This window comes from Myripristis murdjan, chromosome 11, assembly GCF_902150065.1.
Source record: "Myripristis murdjan chromosome 11, fMyrMur1.1, whole genome shotgun sequence".
Classification (NCBI taxonomy): Eukaryota; Metazoa; Chordata; class Actinopteri; order Holocentriformes; family Holocentridae; genus Myripristis; species Myripristis murdjan.
In genome coordinates, this window is record NC_043990.1 from 14,565,262 (window position 1) to 14,587,216 (window position 21,955).

The 21,955-nt window shown below is 43.0% G+C and overlaps 1 protein-coding gene across 1 annotated transcript in view; it reads right to left on the reverse strand.

The window, feature by feature from the left end:
• slc45a4a (solute carrier family 45 member 4a) overlaps positions 1–21,955 on the reverse strand; it is a 68,108-nt gene that overhangs the window by 24,830 nt on the left and 21,323 nt on the right. The window contains exons 3-4 of the mRNA XM_030063042.1: positions 16,014–16,802; positions 15,252–15,616 (exon numbers count right to left, since the gene is read on the reverse strand). Of these exons, the coding sequence (XP_029918902.1) occupies positions 15,252–15,588 (337 nt within the window). The 5' untranslated portion in view covers positions 15,589–15,616; positions 16,014–16,802. The remainder of the gene's footprint in view (positions 1–15,251; positions 15,617–16,013; positions 16,803–21,955) is intronic.

The window sequence follows — 21,955 nt, forward strand, 5'->3', positions numbered from 1 at the left end:
CACGTGATGAAGTGTTGCAATTTACCGTTTCACCGTTTCAATTTCCCTACTGTAAATCAGCCAGTGATCTCCTTCATTTCTCACGATGCCTTTCGCCATCCCCCGGGGAGCGAGGTTCTCTGTGCGGTGTACACGTGAGTAGAGAGAGCGACGGTGATGACGCCGGCGTTGTATGTTCTCCCCGTCGAGAAAACAGAGCAGAGACCGAGCGAATGCCGCTTGCCGTGCCCGGTTTCTCAAATTACAAAAATGCTGTTGAAGAGGATTTTCCACTGACGCGCCGCCGGTGACAGATCTGCGACGATACGAGGCGCGGCTACATCGTCTCTTCTGCCTGTATGATTGTTTACCATCAGAGTAAAATGATGACACTAGAAAGAACACTTGCACTTTCATAACAAAACGGCTGTAATTCTTTCTGATATCCATCTCCATCGCAGCTGCACAATAAATGTCTTGACGTGACATAACTTTGTCTACAGGAACAAGAAAAACACACCACAGGCAAAACTTTAAAATGAGCCCAGAAATACAAGGTGCTTCACCACCAGCTGTTTTTTTTTTTTTTTTTAAAGTATTTTAAGGGTGGATTTTTCCTTTGTGAGTCAGCATGGCTAACATTATGGCAAGCAAAACACATCTAGAGTCGACCGTCAACACCTGTAGTGTTTCTCTATTTATGCAGACATTTGGAAAAGCAGAGAGCGAGACAGTTTAGAGAAACACAGGAAAGCTCTGGCAGGGGTTGAGCCTCGGCTTTCAGAGGTGCGTTTGAGCCTCCGGAGACGGCCACTTTCACCATTCCACCATTTGGCCACAAAACAGCTGTTTTTAATAGCTGAGATTTTGTTCACTGCCAACCACAGGCGTCTACAAAAGATCAATGTGTATTTTTTTTCTCAATAGACCCCTCTCTGTGGCTGTAGGCTTCTTTTCCTTTAAGATATACCAGCCTTTAACCATCCATACAACGGCGACAAATCGTTTCTCTCTCATAAAGAAAACAATAAAGCATTGTGTTAAATGCTTATGGTCTTCAGCTATTGTTTCCACACACATCAAGTGTGAATACGAGGAGAGACGAGAAGCAGAGAAAGAGAGAAGGAGAGATGAGCCAGTTAGTGAGAAAGGAATGAGTCACTGTACTTCCCAGCATCTAGAGACTCTAAAAACATCAATCGCACAGCAGGTACATGCAGTCCCAGGCGCGCGCACACACACACACACACACACACACACACACACACACACACACACACAAGCAGTATCGCCAAGGTCATTAACAGAGTGCCTACTGGAGTGAAATATTGACTGATGTATGGGTGTGTGCACATATTTCTGCAGCAACAGACTGCAATAGATGGCGAATTCCTCCGGTGCAGAAAGCAGATTCAAATTAAAGATTCATATTTAAAATATCAGAAGGTATTTCTCATCAGAGGACTCTCACGTCGAACAAATAAGGACCGAAGGAGAAGATCGTCCGCTGTGTTGTTAATGAATGAGCAGCAGCAGCCGAGCTGAATGGGATCTGGACAGTGTGTGTGTGTGTATGTGTGTGTGTATGTGTCCTTCTGCACTGCTAATACCATAATTTAGTGGAAGGAGAGGATGAGCTTTACCCTGAGTGAACACACACACACACACACACACAAACACAAACGTACACACACACAGCTGCTCCATACTGAATGGCACTTAGCTTCTGAGTCATCCATTCATTCAGTGCATGTAACATACATAACAGCAGGTATAATCCTTTGTGTGTGTGTGTGTGTGTGTGTGTGTGTGTGTTTATGCACTCAGACAGCCCCTCCCACCCCCCACTGCACACAATAAAGGGCATTAAAACTGCATGAGGACTGCATCATGTATGCAGACACACACACACACACGTTCACACACACATACAACTGCTTCTCGTCAGCAGAGTTATGTAACACTGCTGCAGTAATGTGGTGGCCTCCTACAGAGGGAGGGGGAGAGAGAGAGAGAGAGAGAGAGAGAGAGAGAGAGAGAGAGGAGATGGGGGGCGATAAAGAGAAAGACAGGCCGTGAAAGAAAAAGAGACAAAAAGAAAATTCAATTATGAAACTGACGAGGTGAATTCAGGTGAAAGTCATTATCCCCCATTGATTTGCCTTATTAAATCTATTATCACCATCAATCAACGTGTGGAGAGAATGCCTAGAAACTGAGTATTTACACATTAATGAGTGTATTTATGTGTTTATGATATCAAGGTCAAGGTTATTTTATGGTCTCCATGAGAGAAGATAGTCAAGGGAAATTACTGCAAAAAAGACAGACATTACCCAATAACATACATTTATATCCACATATATGTGTGCATGTGTGTGTGTCTTCCATCTGCGTGTTATAACATGACCATATGTGATTGACAGCAGGGAGGCTGGTCCCTGACTGAGACTGACCTATCGCAGAGCCTCCGTCACAGGACGCTCCCAGCAGCACCACTTCCTGTCCCGCTGTTGCCAGCTTCCCGTCAAACCAGCCAATCAATGGTCAGAGCCGCACAGGAGGCGCGTTCACACAGAGACAGGCCACGTCTGTCTCCCTGTCAGCGGTGTCACTAAAACGACTATGGTCTGGATCAACTCTTCTCCATCTGGGTGACACCATTTTCCATCGTTAATTTAGCTACGACACGAGCTAACGACATTTGATTCAAGATGCACAAACTTAACAGGCTAGGAAAGATGAAACGTTACATCCAGCAACAACTGGCTCGGTGGTTCAAGTGTTTAGCACTGACGCCAGCAGTGAAGTCGGCAAATCATTCAGATGAACACCAGCTCCACGTCAGGCATACGCAAACAGAAAATTCAAATGTGTACGCCACTCAGGTAAACATTTTATAAATTATACAGGCAGCGTGTGACGGGATATCTGTCTATTTACAATGTCAACACTAAGTTTGTCTCTGTTTTAAAGGCCTTGGAATGCAGCACCAGTAGTCAGTGTCTTGGTGTTTTACTTTATATTGTTTAGACATGCTGAGCTCTCAAATCAGCTGCGTTTTAAAATCTGCTGTTCATGCTGTATGCAGACGCCTCTGGAGCTGATTGTTTGTTGTGCTCTCTTTGCAGTCCTTGTCTGTAACCTTGATGTGTTCTTGTTTTTGTTTTTTAAAAAAAGAGTTTTCTAATTTACGCAGCTTGGTGTGGACACAGTTTTAGTTGTTGCTGCTGCTACTGTGTTGTTTGTGTCTGCTGGTGATGCACAGGTCAGCGCGAGGTTCACCCACCTGCAACGGCCCGACACGATGCAAAGTTCATAAAACACAAACCAGCATCCATATGAAGCGGCTTGCAGAGGGGGATAAATACGAGGGAATCTCCCTATTTTGCGAAGAATATCCTTCTGTATGGTACTTTGTATTATCATTACCATCCAGACTTTCAACAGCCACTGCACTTGACTTAGCTGGTAGTTGTGGTTGATATTAGTTTTTAATCCGTTGTTAATTGTGACATAATTTGTCTGTGTTTGTGCTTAATATGAAACATTTTTTTATTTATTCACTTATAGCTGCCATCTTAACCAGGACTCCCTGGCAGAAGAGACGCTGCATCTCAGTGGGACCTTTCTAGTTAAATGAAGGTTAAATGAAAAAATATATTTAAAAAAATTAGAACCTCACCTTTGTAAACTTTAAACCTTTGTTTTGCTAGCTGTAGTAACTTCCTTGTTGTTGCTATGACAGTGAGCAAGTGAACACAAGTGCCAGGCTCCGCCCTGACGAAATGTGACCCCTCCGAACAACGAAACCCCACAGCATTGTCGTGTTTTTCTAACCTACTGCTGTGTTTAAATTTCTCAGGACCTCTGCTGTTTGAGCCTGAGGTGCAGCTACGCAACATTTTTTCTGTCAGTATCCATCCAGCCTTTGAGTTATTTGCCTTTAAACCAGTCAAGAGTGTCAGTGAGAGAGAGCAGATGTTTTTCTATTACCTCTTTCACTAATGGGGACACACACACACACACACGCACACACACACACACTAAGCCTAAGGCCAGCCATTACTGGCTAGCGTGCTGCTGCTCTCTTTGCGTGTGTCTGTGTGTGTGTGTGTGTGTGTGTGTGTGTGTGTGCGTGTGTGTACTGTGCTGTTAAGTTTATGGATTTTCTCGTCTGTTTGTTTGACTGGAGCACTATTTAAAACATTCTCCAATTTAAAAAACACACAGACGTCAAGTGGAAAAAGCAAATGGAAACATTCACTGAAATTAGAATAGAAACCATGTAAAACAATTCAGGGATGAGTCTGCGCGGTTCTCAAGTCCGCCAGACGGACAAACAACGCCCGAATCTGACGTAACTGTGTCACGGCTGATTCAACATGGTTTCCAGTTGCTTTTTTTCCCCCCCAATTCAATTTAGCGAATGATTACATTTATTTTATTTTCTGAACTGACGTCTGTGAGAACTGTCCGCGTTTATGACCTTTGGCTGCCTGCTCTCAGCACACACACACACACACACACACACCACACACACCCGTCATCCCTTTAGAAACCCGACCTGCCGTTTCTTCTTTTGTTTTACTTAGGGAGGTTTTCCTGCTGAGTTCACTTTGTTCTTGTTTAGAAGGTCCGAGGTTAAACATGTCATTTTCATTTATTGTTCTGATTGTTTTATAATACAGGTTTTGTGAAGCCCTTTGAGACTTTATGGGTGACAAAAATAAACGACTAGAGGTATTATTAGATTCTGTGTTAACCCTCGGCTTTGCCTTTTGTTGCTGAGATCATTAAGAACTAAGCGGAGGTGCGTCGTCGAGGCAGTGTAGGTGTACATGATTACACTGGAGGTCTGAAGTGTGTTGACAGCGCAATTACTAATAAACAAAAAGCTACGTAAACAAAACACCACTTGATAAACCCAATGAGCGATCCCACACTCCCCGCACTCCCCTTTCTCTAACATCCAATCTAGGTTTCGACATGCACACTCCCTAAATAGTCAACTTGGTTAATGTCCCACACATGTATACAGATTTTTTTTTTTAATGTAATTTTACTTCTGTTTTTAAGCGGGAAAAAAATCCATTCACATGCAAGCATTTTCTAAAATGTCGACATTGATGGGTATAAATACAGGCTCTAATAATGTCCAAATGTGGGTGAAAAACAAAGTCAGATGAAAAAAAGTCATTTATAGGATGAACAAATAACAAATAAAATTGAAATTTACAGTTGTGTGAGGTCAGTGTCATTATCATGTGTAAAGAAGCAAAGCGGCGGTGATGCCAGTATTATCAAATTGTCCTGTTTCCACCGTCCACATGGCAAAAGGAAAACGGTGGTTTTTAAAAACTTTCCAGAGGTTGCATTCTAGTGATCAGAAACACAATTTTTCTGCAGACAGGAGGCCGAGATGGAAAGAAATTATTGCGCTGTCCTGCAATGCTCGCATGTGTAAGTTAATATGATATAAAGCAAGAAAACGATCACAAGAGACTCTGGGGCGGTGCAAGTCATTCTGCAAATTGCTCACAGCAGCATTTATCAGCAAACTGGGCAAATTTGTTTCAGATCAAAAATATCTGTCAACTGGCTGCACTCTGAGTAAAGGAAGCTACTAGCTTTTAATAATATCAATTTTAATAACTCTAAAAGAAACCTGGTGTCTGGCTGCAGGAGCTCCTCATTCTCCATTTTTCTAAGATAATAACAAAGAGTGCAAGTTACATCTTCCACACCTTGTGCATCGCTTAAACATAACAACTGGGCGCACCTCACCTGTCCAGGCCTGAGGTGTCATGTGTGAATGCATCCATACAGAGGTTTTACAGACAGAAGCTAACAGTGTGTGTGTGTGTGTGTGTGTGTGTGTGTGTGTGTGTGAGAGGAGAAATGACCAGAACTGCTGGGGGAAAACAATGAACACAGCAAATTTCATGGGTTCAGTGTGTGACATGGGCTTCAGACGACGAGGACAACAACGTGGAAGCGGAGCAACCGTGGGAACAGCATCGGGAAAGGAATGACTTTTGGACAGCGGTCCCCTGCCAGGCCGAGCTGTTTACATCAGAAAAAAAAAAAGGTGACTCAACCTGCCAGAGGCCGTTTATAGAACTTGCTCTGCCCTTCGTTCCTTTGTCCCCCGTCATCACCTGAGAGCTTGGTGGTGGTTTGTTTTTGATGATTTCACCTCCCTGTTGGGGGAGGGGCTGCAAGAATGTGCTGACACATACACACACACACACACACACACACACACACACACACACACACACACACACACACACACACACAGAGTTCTGCATTCCTCCCATATCTAACCCTGATGACACACATGCATTAAGCATACCTGCTGTGGCACTGAATGCACACACATTCCTATGCATATACACACATACATACGTATACAAACACATGATATGGTTTTGTGTTTGAGACAAAAGGATCGATTGATGCTGCAGATACCTAATTACACACACACACACACACACACACACACACACACACACACAGGCACGCGGGCACACATGCACATCAGCACCTCTGAGTCAACACATCCTGTGCCACAACGTTTTCATTTACATATGCCACACTGTTGCCTATATAGACCCACATTGTTTTTCCGGCCTATTAAATTTTTTAACAAGCTGTATGTTTCCTCTGCCAACCTAAAGCTAAACATGATGTTACATCAGCTTAACTCATTATCTTTCACTGCATAAAAACTTTAACTGAGCCTCAGTTTTTTTGTTTGTTCTCACACAGCCTCATGACCCTGCCAAAGGGCCATAGTGTGAGCTGCACTGTGTTCACACCAACAACAACCCATCAAACAAGTCACCAAAAGCCAAGTCAAACAAGTTTTAGGACCAGACAAACATGTCAGGGTCGCCTTTCAGTGCAGCAAAGTTGGCTGCAGCTGAAGTTTTGCGTGACATGGACTGTCAGCAGCTCATTTCATAAACCACCTACAAAACCTGTTGTCATAAATCTGTTTACACAGACTCGTTGTAGGGACTTGACTCCCTTATGAGGACAAAAAGCAAGTCCCCTTGGTGAAAGTCATTAATTTTGGGGTGAAGACTTGATTTGAAGGGAAGCTAGCTTTAGGGTAGTTTAAGGTTAAGGTGTAATGTCCTTTGAAGTGATGGAAACACAAGTATGTGTGTGTGTGAGAGAGAGAGTGTGTGTGTTTGTGTGACTTTGTGCGTGTGTGTACACAATGATAACATTTAAAAATGACACCAAAGTTACTGCAGCGATTATGTAAAGGCTAAAAATAGAAAGGCTTTAAATAACTGGCTGGACACTGGTGTATTTCTCTCTCACTCACACACACACACACACACACACACACACACACACACACAGAGGCAGAAGTGTGTCAAAAAGCCAACTGAGTGCTGCAGTTAAAGGCTGGCAGACACACACTGTTCACAGCTGATGTCCGACTCTGTCAGTGTCTCCTGTTTTTTCTCTTCCCCCCCCCCCCCCTCTCGCTCTCTCTCTCTCTCTCTCTGCTAAAAGCCCGTGTGTTCTTGCTGCCCCTATCCCATAAAGATCTCTGAATCCCTCTATCCATCCATCCATCATGACTCTGTCCCATGGTTTGATGACTCAGCCAGATTAAGGTGATTAATCTCTGTCTGACATGAAGCCACTGGTTTATATAACCCTGTGCTGCACTGTCTGCAAGGTCAGCTGCTAGATTAGACTAGCTAGCATGATAGGATCACTCAGTGGATTAGGCTAGCTAGCATGCTAGGACAATCAATGCAAGATCAAGCTGATTTCGGCTTGGCATCATGCTAGCACAAAATGGAATGAAGTCGGATTGGATTAGCGTGTTTACTGAACACTTCTAACTCCAAGTGGCCATTCTGTTGATAAAAATATGTCTTGTAAAAATAATGATCCCTGCACAAGTATCAACTTTACATGAAACATTCCATCCCAAAAATGTCTTTCAATAACACAAAACAAGGATATCTAAAAGAGAGAAAGAGAGAAATCTTCAGTCATACGTTTTTACCCATCCATGCACATCACTGGCACTAAAATCCAACTAATAAAATGAATATTTTCATGTTAAACCACTAATGTGGTCAAAACATGCCAAAGTTTTTCAGAGGTCAAACATCACACTATAGGCGATTTGACTTGTGATTCCAAAAACAACCTCCTATCTCTTGAAAACACCTGTTCTGGATTTTTTTTTATTTTGATGCTGCTTTTCTCTGATGCAAGCGGCATGCAGGTGTGTTGTGGTGTTGATAGCACAGGGGGCTGAAATGCATGCTGGGGTTTGTAGTATCTGTATTGTTGGCATTATGAAACCAGGCTGGTATTAATAGAAAAGTTGAGTTTGACATACTGTTGCTAAGATTAGCATAATGCTGATAAATATAAAATATGACACCCGTTGGCATGATGCTGGACGGGAGATTGTACACTGATGCTGAATCAGACTGACTCAGGTTTGGCAGGTTGGCCTCAGAGTGTTGCCAGCTGAGCGCCGCTGGTCTCCTGTATAGTGGCTATGATACTGCTGAAATCAACACGTTCAAGCAGGCTTTTTGAAATAGGAGGCTCCAGCTGACTAGATAGCATTATGCCAAGATGTAATACTATCGCACTCCGTTCGTTAAAAAGTAGTGAAGAGTCTAAAACGGGTAACATGGGTGTCAAGCCCACTAGTCCATTTTAATGAGCCTAGATTACTCAGTTCTAGAGCTACGTTGCATTGGATGAAGCCATCAAGAATGGGATGTGCTCGCGGTGTGTGTGTTGGCACGCTAACAGAACGCCATGATATCATGTTATATGTTAGCTGGCGTGCTCGTGTTACTGCCAGGTGACACGGTGCCAGAAACAGTGGGAGGGTTAGCCGAGGAAACGAGCCAGGAGAGGGAGAGGCAGAAATAAGGAGCGTCAAGACCGAGAGCCACACCTGGACCAACCACAGGGACATCTGACAGCATGAGCTCCTTTCAGCAGCCCAGCTCTCGAAAGAAGGACGTCAGTGTTGCTGACCTGCAACTGCAGCCTGCAATATTGTTGGCAAAAGCTACTGTTTGCATGCTAGGCCTGCGTATTCAGCAAACGAATACAGTAGAACAGTGATTAAAAACCTGGAATTTAGATTAAACACAGCAAATTTAGGTTGAACAAATTAATTTCTCATCATGTTCCCTAAAACAGAGCATCTGATGCCACTTCCCTCTTTCCATGGAAGTGCATATAATATTTCAAATGAATAAATACTTCCCTCAATAAATTTCTATCCCGCAAAACAGTTTAGCCAGAGATAAATATCTATCAAGTAAGAGCTGCATACCCTACTACCTGCATAAAAAGGTCAAATACCAAAAAATGTGCCATAATTAAAATTTTATCTTGCATAAACTGATGTTAATTGAAAGATCATTGTAATATCTTTTTAATAGCACTATTTGCTCTCCTAAACCTGACTGACTATTTAAATTAAACTTGAAAATCAATCACTGACACCAGCTCCTCTGAGTACGTTTGGCAGCAAAAGTAGGCCGTTTCTGTTTGTTTTACGAGTCTATAATTTTAACACTCCAAGCAGACAAAGAGCGGTTGTCTGGTGTCTGGCTGGAAATAATCACACATGCAAAATGGCGAGAGCGTTCATGTATAAAGAAACAAACGAGGTTTTGCCGCTGTAATTAACACATCCAACAATACAGCAGTTTGTAAACACTGTTCATTTTCACATAACTAATAATCCAGAGACTAGTGTGAGTAGAATTGTTTAGATTGCCAGTGTGACATATTTTCCCAGTCTCGTCTCATGTGACCCTAGCTTTGCACCACCTCACCTCACCCTCCCCTGTCCTGACCTTAGGTGTGGCTAATTCACTCTTCGCCGGCTGAAGAAGACACAGTTCAGTATAGCTCGTTATAAAGATTAAGGAGGATGCAGGGTCATTTCAAAATCGCCATGGCAACATGCAGAGAAACCAGTGAGCGTGCCTCTGACAATGCACAATGTTAGCTTTCTGCGATGTTTTTGCGATGACTTTAATAAAAACATTTTGACACTGACAAGTGACTGTGTGTATGAGCTTTTTAACCTATGCAATATTTATTATTATTATTATTGACATGGCCTGTGGAATGTACTATCCACTATGACTGCATTATATTATAGTAACTCAAACAAACTCAAATAAATCGTGGAGTTTTGGTCATCTATCATCACAAAGAAAAGTAGAATGGCTGTATTTATTTAGTTTTGCTGGAAATGAACGGCACATTTTGCAAGGAGTTTGATGCCACAGTGATGTAAGTCATTTTGCTGGAAGTCTGCGAGTGCTTTTAATTAAGAAGCCATTTGACCAACCTTGCTGTCATCAGACCACATCATTGGATTTGACTCAGACACGAAATGCTCCAGAAGAGCCGTTGTTGGCTCCCACACATGCTCGTGCCCCTGATCACATCCCTCGTCTGACAGGAGCAGTAAATGCTTTAGTTGGCAAGGCTCTCAGTGTAAACTTGGTGCAACCTGATTCTGCACTGGAATCAGAAATTAAACTGCGGTTTAACTGCAGACGCCAGCTGCAGGTTGAGGGCAGAGTGGGTTTTTCCGCTCCGATTTGTCACCGATATGCGCATCTTAATGCTTTATATTCTCTGCGTCCCTTTTAGCTCAGTTCTCAGAAAGCTTGGGCAGTTATGTAAGGCAACATGCTCCCCACTGAGAGGACCGGTTACGTCACAACACACCGGGCTTATCACCACCTCTCCTCCTCCTTACTGCGCTCTCTCTCCTTTCACAAAGTTCTCCTTGCCCTCTCCGTCTATTCATTCCTTTGTTCCACCTGTCCCCGTGTCTCTTAATCCCTCTCCCCATCACCGACTTGATCTCTCTCCCCCTCTCTCATCTCGATTTCAGCTGCATTAAGCCACTGAGTTGATGCTCTTACTCAGGGTGACAGTAAGGGCATCAGTAAACAAAGTCTGGCAGACAGACAAAGTGAATTACAGCCATTACAGAGGAAGGAAAAGCTTTCTGAAATGCCACTGAGCTGCCAAAGAGACGTTTAAGCAAAACAGCATGAATCCTATTTTGAGTGACAGTTGTCTGAAAGCCTGGCAGCAACGAAACAAAGTAACAACAGAGTCCTGACAAAGGACAGAAAGACTGCTGCGTCATTTCCACATAAGGCCTTGTAAGATGGAGGAAAAAGTTTTGCGTTGTTTTGGTTGTGTAAATATGGTCTCATTCAGCCAAGTGTGACTGAGTAACACACACACACACACACACACACACACACTGACCCCAGTGTTGTGGGGCAACATCTCATTATGTTACACACACAATGGTGTTACTCAGGCCGAGCCAGCAAGCCAGATTATTAGCTATCCAACTAATTCCTACACCTACAGTCAGTCATTCTCCAACCTTGGAGCAGTAACCCTATGAGGGCTTCTACTGTGGTTATCTCAAAATGTTTCACAGGGAATACAGCTGCACAATCCTCAGCCCGGGACCAGAATCAAGGTCAGAATAAATGAGAGTCAGCGAGCCTTACATCAGTGGACCGGAGCCTAATCTGTACTACCCGTACCTCCCCGCAGCTCCGAAATCTACTAAGAGGGGCTCAGACACATCCTGATCTAGAAAATAGGCTGGGGCAGACAAATATGGGCTAAAATTAGAGCAAATAACATGCAGTGGCTCTCCAGGCTGATACTTTAATACCGCACAGGAGGCAGCACTGCAGTGGTGATACATGTAAGAGTAATGATGATGCGCACAATACTAGATTTATATATGGATAAACAAGTTGACTGATTGATTGTCTGGTTTACCAATGTGATGACATCAGTTTGTTTACTGTTATTTGCCAAATCTCTAACCAACCTGTTTTACTGGTGCAGTTTGCTGAATTGAATCAGAAATGCTTCGTGGAAACAGCAAATGTCAAATAAAATCCCCAAAATGCGACTAAAAGCTTAAATGCTCGTTTGAGAAGGATAAACCTTTTTTTTTTTTTTTTAAATAAAGAGAAATGCGATAATTTGGGATGGAAGTGCATTTGCCAAGTAAAAACAGGACATTCAAGGGATTTAATCACATGACCAGTTGCTCTTTGACCTCTGATGTTAGAAAGAGCCGCTGTCATGGTGGATGGTGGTAATGCGAACAGATACAGGTTCCTTTGTCTCATATATGCAAAGAATGTAATGGCAGTTTTGGCAAAGTTGCATTTCAGGCATCTTAAAGCACCTTTGACTTGAAAAAAATGACAATAATGACGTCATATAATGATGTCATATATCATTTAGTGACTATCATAATAGATTTAACAGCACTGATGAAGATTTGGATAGTTTTCCTGCTAACGACGGTCCTGTTTCCATGGTCCACTTCTTTTTCTTCCTTTTTTTTGCTAATCTAGCAATGCACAACTGATGGCTGGCCAAAAGGTTTCTGCTGAGACATTACAAAATACGTTTCCAACATGACACTGTTTCACACAAGTTGAAAAGTTTCTAAACTCTCAGTTCCCATTAGATCTAAGCGCTGTCAGGAACCCACAGCAGCATGTCCTTTCCTTCTGAAATAACAAGAGGTGGAAGCCAAGGTTTTGAAGCCCCGGCTCCCTGTAGACGCACAGCCTGAGCGAGCCAGCCAGGAATCACAGTGGCCACCAAGCAGCCTGTCAATCATGCTGCCCTGGGTTGTGTAAGCGTGGAGATCATGCTACGTCACCGGGAGAGAGCAGGAGGGAAAGCCAAGAGACAGAGCAAGAGCAAGAGAGAGGGAGACGTGCAGGAGAAGTGACTTTGTCTGAGCAGTAAACAAGGTTATGGCTGCGTCAGCGTTTCATCTCCCTCCTGTTCTCTCTCACCTCCCTCCTTCCTCTCTCTATCCTCTCCTTCCTCTGCCCCTCCCTCTGCCCCTTTCACTTTTCACACCCTCTCTGTCTTCCCTAAGTGCGTGTGTGTGCTGTGTGAGTCAGAGTGTGAGCTATAGCTAATCCCCAGGCAGATCCAGTGGAAGGCCGTCTGAGTGGGGCGAACAGGAGGCTGAATATCTGCACGTACGTCTGGCTGCTGAGATGTCTTCCTAAATGCCAGCACAGTGTCAGGAAGTACGCTAAAACTGCACATTGTATTCCAAATAATACCTCCCAGTCTTGTCAAAGGATAATTATGATTTTTTTTTTTAAACTTGGGCGTTATGCGGCATTCGATTATACAGAATTCGGAACTCAGTGTTTCCAGCTTCCTAGTAGGAAACCTCAAAAAGATCAGCCTTTTAAGTCGAAGTTCCTCGTTCCTTGTCAGGCAGGGTCAAGTTCACACCCTGAAATTTAATGCTAGCTGCAACATTTGTTGTTGACATGAGCAAGTCTGCTCGCACGAGCAAGCATCCATCCTAATGCATGTGTCACGTGTAATGACGTGCTTCTGACTTCTCAACCTTATTCTCGACATCTGTGTCGAACATGACATGACCTCTGAGAGGCGGACCATAAAAAGAAGAGCTGAAATTGGTTCGACCCCGACATCGTTAGATTCAGCAGCAAGTGTTGAACCTTTTGATATATATATATATATAACATGTGCATGTGTGATTAAAACTGTGTGAACGACTGCAGAGATAAAGAGCTGTTTCAAGCAAGTTTCTGCTGGAAAAAGCCTGGAAAGTCTTCAAGGGTCATAGCTTAAAAAGTGTAGATGCAGTTACCACAATCCTGGCATGGTTAGATTCAGCTGAAAATTGCAGACATACAGTGGTGGAAAAAAGTTTTCAGACACCCTTAAAATTTTACACAATCTCAAATATTATCATGAAATATTTGTGGAAAAATCTTTTTTGTGTTTCAAAAGGTGTGGCTGCATTGGACAGATACAAACAAATTATATATATTTTTTGTTTATTGTTTAGAAGAAAAACTAAATTCTTGACAAATTCTTCTGACCACAGAATCTTCTTCCAACTCCTGGCTGCCCAGTTCTTGTGTGCCTGGGCCCAACGACGCCGGGCTAGCCTCTGTCTCTCATTGATCAGGGGCTTCTTGATAGCCTTGTAGGACCTTAAGCCATGATCTAAAAGTCGGCCACGTACAGTGCGGGTGGAACACTGGACACCAGTTTGGTTTGACCACTGCTGCTGAAGCTCCTGTGATGTCATTCGGTGGTTTTGCCTGCACATGCAGATCAGGATGCGGCCATTTCTTGCTGAAGAAACCCTTGGACGCCCAGATCTTGGTTTGTCTTCCAAGCTGTTGGTTCGTCTGTATTTCTGCAGAGTGGATCCAACTGCTGAAGGACTGCATCTGCACTTCCTGGCTATCTGGCGGCAGCTGTACCCTTCCTGGCTGACAATCTTTATCTTCAGGCGTGTTTCCTGCGTTAGGTTCCTTGTTTTAGCCATTTTTGTGTCTGAAGAACTTTCAAATGTGCTGGCTTTATAAAGACACGAAGCTTGGCAACAAAAATTGTGTCTTTTAATATAAAGAACGACCTTCATCACTGGTACCAAAATGACCCAATACTCAAAATTTTTTTAATGTATTTTTAAGGACCCAATCAATTTTAAGTTTTGAATGGCTTTTTTAGGATTTGATTCATATTTTGGCTGTGACTGTACTAAAAGAAATTGCACTTGAAGACTTGAATTGACCTAAGAGTGATTCTTAATGCAATATTTCACAATGAATGGGGTGTCCGAAAACTTTTTTCCACCACTGTATTTGACAGAATGTCCATAGTTGCCTGGTCTGAGTGTTATGCAGAGTTTGTGTGTCATCTGGATAATTACAATAGGCTGCTCCACTATTTTGTAACGTCTGGCCTTTGGGGTAAATGAGGTTATTCTATAATTCTGCTTGAAAAGATTTTTAATATTATTTGACAGTATTTCTCCATTTTGCATTTGCAATGTTCTCTTTCTTAATTTTGTGCGTTCAAACATTTTATGAAAAAAGCAGATTTTTTTCTAGAAACAGCTTCCTCCAATTTTTTTGCACAGTAATTTGTGGACTGTGTGGACTCAACTGTATTGAATGTATAGGGAATTTGACTGTTTTGTGACGGCTGAGCTGTGACACAAATTGCTGACTGGGGCTTTAATTTTTGATCAAGTATGTGCATATGTATACAGGTCTATGTGTGTGTGGGTTTGTGCATACAGTATGTACAGTGTGTGTGTCTTTGTTTGTGTGCACACAGTATGTACACAGCAGACCAGTGTGTGTTGGTGTGAACTCTCTCCTCACCTATCTGCAGCAGTACCGGCGTCACCAGGGCGGTTTCCATCGCGTAGCAGAACTCTCGTCCGAACATCACGGCCCCGTGCATCACCCATCTCCTCAGAGGAATGCCTTCAATCGATCCCTCGCTCACAGACTCCTCCCCTCCTCCCGCTCCTGCTCCTCCTCCTCCTCCTCCTGATCCATCCGTCTCTTTCCCTCCTCCTCCTCCTCCTCCTCCCCCTCCTCCTTTCCCCTCCTCCGAGCCTGTTCCCATGGGGCTTTTGGTGTTAACCCCACCCACCAGAGATCCGACCTGCATAGCGTCAGCCTCTGTGTTCTGGGGAGGCATGGCGGAGGGCATGCACGCAATGGAAAACAAGCACACCCCTCTACCACAAAAAACAAAAAAACAAAAAAAAAACTGTGAAAAATTTACCTGCAGCGACCAGAGATGAAACAATCACACTAGGAATTCTTCTGGAAGTCAGACACAGTGATAAAAAAAATGATCAAATGCACCACTGTCCCACAAGATACGAGTGCTAAATTTCTAATAGTAACTAATAAAACTTTTCTAAAAGTAACTTAGTTACAACTGATATTAGCTTCAAGTAGTAACTTAACTGCTTGTGGTAGCTTGTTTGTTATATAGTAGGTATCTTATTACTGCTTTGATGGAGGTAAAAAAAGAAAAATAACAGCTTTAGTAGGGTGTATTACTAACATCAATAGAAGTAATCATACAATTACAGGAGTACTAATACCACTGGAATAAAATAAACAGACCTGTAACAGAGAGTCTCCTTGCAAAGTAACAAAAAAATGTAGAGCTTGATCCTGCTAAGAGGTCGAGACACATAAAACAATTAAGAAAAGTGTATCTTTTATCTAGCATAGATCAGTATTCCTTGATCTGTATGAGTCAAAAAAAAATCCGCAAACAAGTTGTTCTCCAAGAGTACATTAGTTTTCAAATTCAACACACGTTTTAATCCTCCTTTCGTTGTCGTCGTTGTCGTCGTCTTTGTTTTTTTTTTTTCCCCCAGGCGAGAAAAAGCTCTGCAGTGCCTTCTTAAAAATCCCAAAATGAAGGAAGCTGTTGAATTTTTCCTCACAGGAAGAGTGTGCGGTACATTCCCACGTACGCCCGTGTGTTTCGAGTGTTGATGATGAATGTGCGATTCTGTCTGAAAATAAAATAATGTCAGTTTTATTTGGTATGACGTTTGTGTGTATGTATGTGTATGTGTGTGTGCGTGTATGTATGTATGTGTGTGTGTGTGTGTGTTTGTGTGTGTATGTGTATGTGTGTGTGTGTGCGTGTGTGTTTATGGCTTATTTGTCATTGAGGTTTCTCCCCCTTTTTACTGTCTGTTGCAAGCAGTAAAAATCCATATAGATGACCACTCAGTACGTTCCAGAGTCATATTGAATTTATGTATGGAGGGCTGGATGGAGGGATGGGTGATGGAGTGGGCGGGCGTGAGGAAGAGGCTGCAGGGGGGAGGGGGTGGAGGGCAGGCAGTGTAGGTGGGCGGAGCTCCTCTGAAAATCCCCATCGATTGGCTGATCAATCTGAAGGAAACACCGCCAACAGCCAACAGGAACCGCGGGGAGCAGAAACCAGGAAGGAAGGAGCGTGGAGACAGAAAGCAGGTGTTTCCATTGGTCAGGTGGAGAGATCCGCGTTTCCATTCGTCAGTGGCAGCCCGGGCAAAGAGAAGAAAAAAAAAGAGAGAGAGAGAGAGAAGACCTGAGAGTTAGTTAACATCCAAGCCTGTGTTCTGCTTATTTGGCACACTGCTGCATCTGACCAAACAACTACAATTTGTGTTTCTATTGGTGCACCAGTGTCACGGGAGCATCCAAGCGTGAGCGATAATGAATAGGTTGGGTGTAGCTGCTGAACACTGCCTATCCAGAACAAACAGCTACTCATCTTCCTAAGCAAACAGCAATTTACAAGATGGGCAGCGGTCCCACGGCGTTCTCTAAGAATCAGAAATCAGTGAGGTTCTTGTTTGCTTTGGTCTCATGGGGCCAGATGAGAGCTCTTTCCAGTGTGTGGCTGCCGGTAATATCTGTAATATTTTCCTTCAAGAACCTGCCTGCTTGAGAAATAAACTCCCACCGGTGCGTGCGGTCAATAGAGTAGGAAGGTGAGTAAGTCACACTGGTTTTGAAAGAGAAATGTCCCCAGCCATATCACCATTTACATATTTTGAAACTCACTTGGACCTATATTTGTGCTATGGCCTGGATTGTGTATTCTAATGCAATCTTACAATAAATGTCACTCTTCTAATCTATCTCAAGAGGCTGATTTTTTTTTTAATCTTAACATTTTTCGTAACTATGCCAGCACAAACATGACCTTAAGGCTAAGATAAGTTTTTACAGGGTGAACATGTGGAGAAATTTAATTATCCAGAGGTCAGATCAGTGGCTCGATCAGATGTAGCTACACGTTCTCTGATTCATCCGACTGAACCCTTGTGGAGAAAATCGGAATACGAATTTTGTGGAAATGGACGACAAATAGGACTACGACTCTTAAAATGCTACAGTTTTGAAACTGTCGAAACATTTAATGAATCCAGACTTATCCTCACATCACATAGGCTAATTCAGGAGTGACACTGCTTTTGAAACATAACTTTAATCTCCAGTTATGGCGGATTGATGTCATGATCATTCTAACTTGCTGCTGAGCCATAAAAATACCTGGTTAGCTGGTTACCATGTCTGTGTCTTTGGCTGATCTGCTCTCTTCAGGACCTAAACACTGTCTAACAGCCTCAAAATTCATGCATCGCTTGAAAAAATGTTTACTTTCCAGTCTGAAGGACTACCTATATTTGGAGGTTTTCACTGTTTTGGAAGGTCTCGCTGTTCCCACCCACATCAAAGTCAAATCTCCTACATCACTGTCTCCAGTCATATCAAGCAAAGAATAACTAGAGTCAAGTTTAGCTTCACTTTTCTGCTTTGACATGTGTTTTTTGTTCTTCTGTGTGTCGTTTAGGACAACACAACATGCGGACACACTGCAGGCGGTGGCAAATAATCGTACGTATCTGAAGGCACTGAGACACACGGTTCCTTTGAAAATAACACGTTTTTAAAAGTCTAGGGGGTTGACCTTGAAAGTGTTTTCAGCAGTCTTTACTGCTTTGAACTCCCATAAGAAGCGCATGATTCATCCTCCCAGACACTCGGGCAGTCTCTTTAACTGGACTGGAGGGATAAAATCAAACGGTGTGTTTCAATAGCTGGAACATTTTCAAATGGGCTTCTGTTTTACTCTGAGAATAGACCGAGAGAAGAAAAGATATATATATATATATAGACAGAGGAGAAGAGAGAGGAGATAATAGGAGCAAGGGCCTTCAGAGAGAGAGAGAGAGAGCCACAGAGGAAGACAGACTAAATGTATTTGTTGTCATCCTTTCTGCTACTTTCCATGAAAAGTGGCAGAAATGTTCATCCTACATATGAATAAATAAAACATTCCTGAGAGAGACAACAGGGCTTTGAGTGGAAGTTCAACTAAAATACCTAGAAATTGGGTATTTATGTATTTATGAGTGGATTTCTGAGCGGAAGTAATTATGACACGCTGCATGCACAATAGAATTTCTTTCAGTAAGAGTGTGAGGTACATTCCAAGTGTGTGTGTTTGCATGTTTGTATTTGTAAAGACCTCCACCACTGGATTATAACACATAAAGACGGCACGTTCCGTAACACCAGCCCACCCACGCACACACACAAGCACACACACACACACACACGAACACACACACTAATGCCTGCCACGTGAATGACACACAATCATAACAGTGCTAAAACCTTCATCAAGCCTCTTAGAGAGAGACTGAAAAGGAAAACAGAAACAGGGGGAGCAGATGGGAGGGGGAGAGGGGATACAAACGAGTGGAGGTTGGCAGGTAGAAAGAGATGGAAGGATGGGGAAAGATGAGACTGGGAAAACGAAGCTGAAAGAGAGAGAGAGAGAGAGAGAGAGCCGGGGGAGTCAAAAATACATTTGCCTCTCAGCCTCTTTCTCACTTTCTCGGTTTTCCTCTCCCCGTCTCGCACTCTATGCCTTCTCCTGCGCTCTCACATGTCCCCATTAACATTCATGCCGCACTCAAGATGGTCATGCATATTTCATACACACACACACACACACACACACACACACACACACACACATGCATGCATGCAGTGCCCCCTCCTCACCTGGCCCCATAGACTGTGGTATATTACATAAGAGCCCCCTGCAAACACACACACTATTTATCTTCTATATCAATTTCAAACTGGTGGAAGACCGCACGAGAAACACCACCGCCGCTACAGAGAGCACGCTAACCCACAGTAAACATCACAACGGGCAATAAAAAAAAAAAAAAAAGGCAAATGTTCCGGCTTGTTCACCATCGAACTAAAAATACATGGTTCAGTGGGAATCTACAAAAACAGGGTGAGAGTGTACTGTCCTGGAAAAATGTTCTTTTTTAGCCACGCCTCTTTCAGTGTTCCCGCACACATGCAGCTTAACAAACACCATGTAGGAGGAAGACACACACAACCTGCTACACAGTATAAAGAGTCAATACAATATATGAGCTGCAAAATGGCATTAAAGAGTGATACATGTACTATCTACCAAATAAAGAGTAGAATACATATGCAAGCTACTGAATAGTGCAACACATTATACACATGATACAGCATATTATACATTATTATACCAGTCATGATATTAGTTGTCAAGTATCAGTGGTGGATCTATGGGCTGCCACCCTACAAAAAAAAACCTCGACACTCCAGCTGCTACCCCAATTTCTGACACTATTAAAAAAAAAAAAAAAAAAAGAGATGTTGTTGTGGGTTGTATATTTGCAAAACAAAAAGTTTCAGTGAATGCAACTCTGTTATCCAAGTGCAAGTGAAAGCAGCATTAAATGATTATGTGCGTAGTGGCCCAGCCAGTAGTAGCAGTGAGTCTGGTGTGCGGGAAGCTAATAACAAAAAATGGATCATATAAAGCATGATGGGAGTATGTGAGTTTTTGAATTTCAAAAAGGAGCTTGTAAAGATTCTTGCAGCTGAAAACCAGTAGCTGCTTGACTGTGGTGACCAAAACAGTAAACAAGTCTGCTGTCGCTGAAACAGTAAAACTTTAACCACACATAACGGGTGCTACAGAGGCTTCTTTTCAGCTCTACTGCCAAAAGGCTGTGTGATTTGGAGCTCAATATAAACTTGAACGAAGCTACTATTCCAATAGAAAAAGAAATAGAAGCAGAAATAGAAATCAAAGATAATCAGTAACCTGGCATGTCCTAAAATAACAGTAGTTTGTTACCACATTAGTCATGCACCCCTGCAGTGTAGTCACATGCCTTGCCTTAATCCTGCGATTCCTTTTATATCTCGAATCTGAGCCTCAGAGAATATTAAGAGAAAGGAGAAAAATTGGGATGTCTCCAGTTTTTTCAGGGAAAAGAAAATCAGAGGACGGGCCAAAGAAAATGAAAATGAGAGAGATGGGAGCGCTGAGAAAGAAGCAAGTGATTCATATAGAGGGAGAGAGCAAGACAATGACAGAGAGACGGATGGACAGAGAGACAGGAACCAAGAGACAGGTGAAGCGAGAGAGAGAGGTTAAAGAAATCTCTGCTACTCGTCCAGCTGGACCTCATGCTATGGTAGTTCTTTGTTTTTTTACAAACTCCAGTCTAGCAATGCTTGATGTCTAATCAGTACAATGTTTTTTGTTGGTTAGCGGCAACTTTCTTTCTGTTATATGTGTAACGTAGTGTTGTTAAACAATTAGACTCATACTAATTGAATACAAGAGCCATCACAGCAGGCTATTAGGACTCTGACTGGGTTGGGCTGTTGTGTTGGAGTAGAACAGTAAGGAGCAGTATCTGTGTAGTTTATAGTTGAGTATTTTTCCAGTAATGCCATAATCCTTAAAGCATCTCTCTCTCTCTGATGATGGGGTGATGAAAACCCTCCCACCCACATGCGTCACCGTGCCAAAACTCCATGCCACCCCTTTGCCACTCGGTATGTAAAGTTCTCTAGATCCGCCACTGTCAAGTACACTGCTTTCTGAAACTATCTCATTGTTCTGGGATTATGCTTCAAAACACTGGAGTGGAGGTCCACAAGCCTAAACATGCCAACTAAGCAGCTAACACAGTGCGGGATTTCAGAGTTCAAGCCTGGCCGAAAACAGTGGCCGAGTCCGTTTGAATACTTTCATAAACATGAGGAGCGCGTGATTCATCTGCTCTCGCACTGAGATGTTTGCCCGCTCTTTACCTGCCGGGCTCGATAAATCAGGCACAAGCCGTGAGGTTCAGAAACCAGGTCCAGGTCTATTTTGGTGTATAAGTGCATGTCTAAGTGTGTCGAGTATGTGCATGTGGTTGTGCCTGTGTAATATATGTGTTTGTGTGTGTGTGTCAAGTGTGTAGTTTTCCAGCGGATCTGTGCAGAGGATGTGGGTAAGTATGGGTGCGTGGTTGTGTGTGATTTTTAAACAGGGAAAACAGCGGGTCAAAGCGAAAACAAGGCCAAAAAAACAACATCAAAACAACTGATGTTGCCGCTACCCATCCATGCATCTCTTTCTTCTTTTCAGTCTTTTTCTCCCTTTCCCTATCTGGCCTGCATCTCTGCCATTCTTTTTCCTACGCACACAC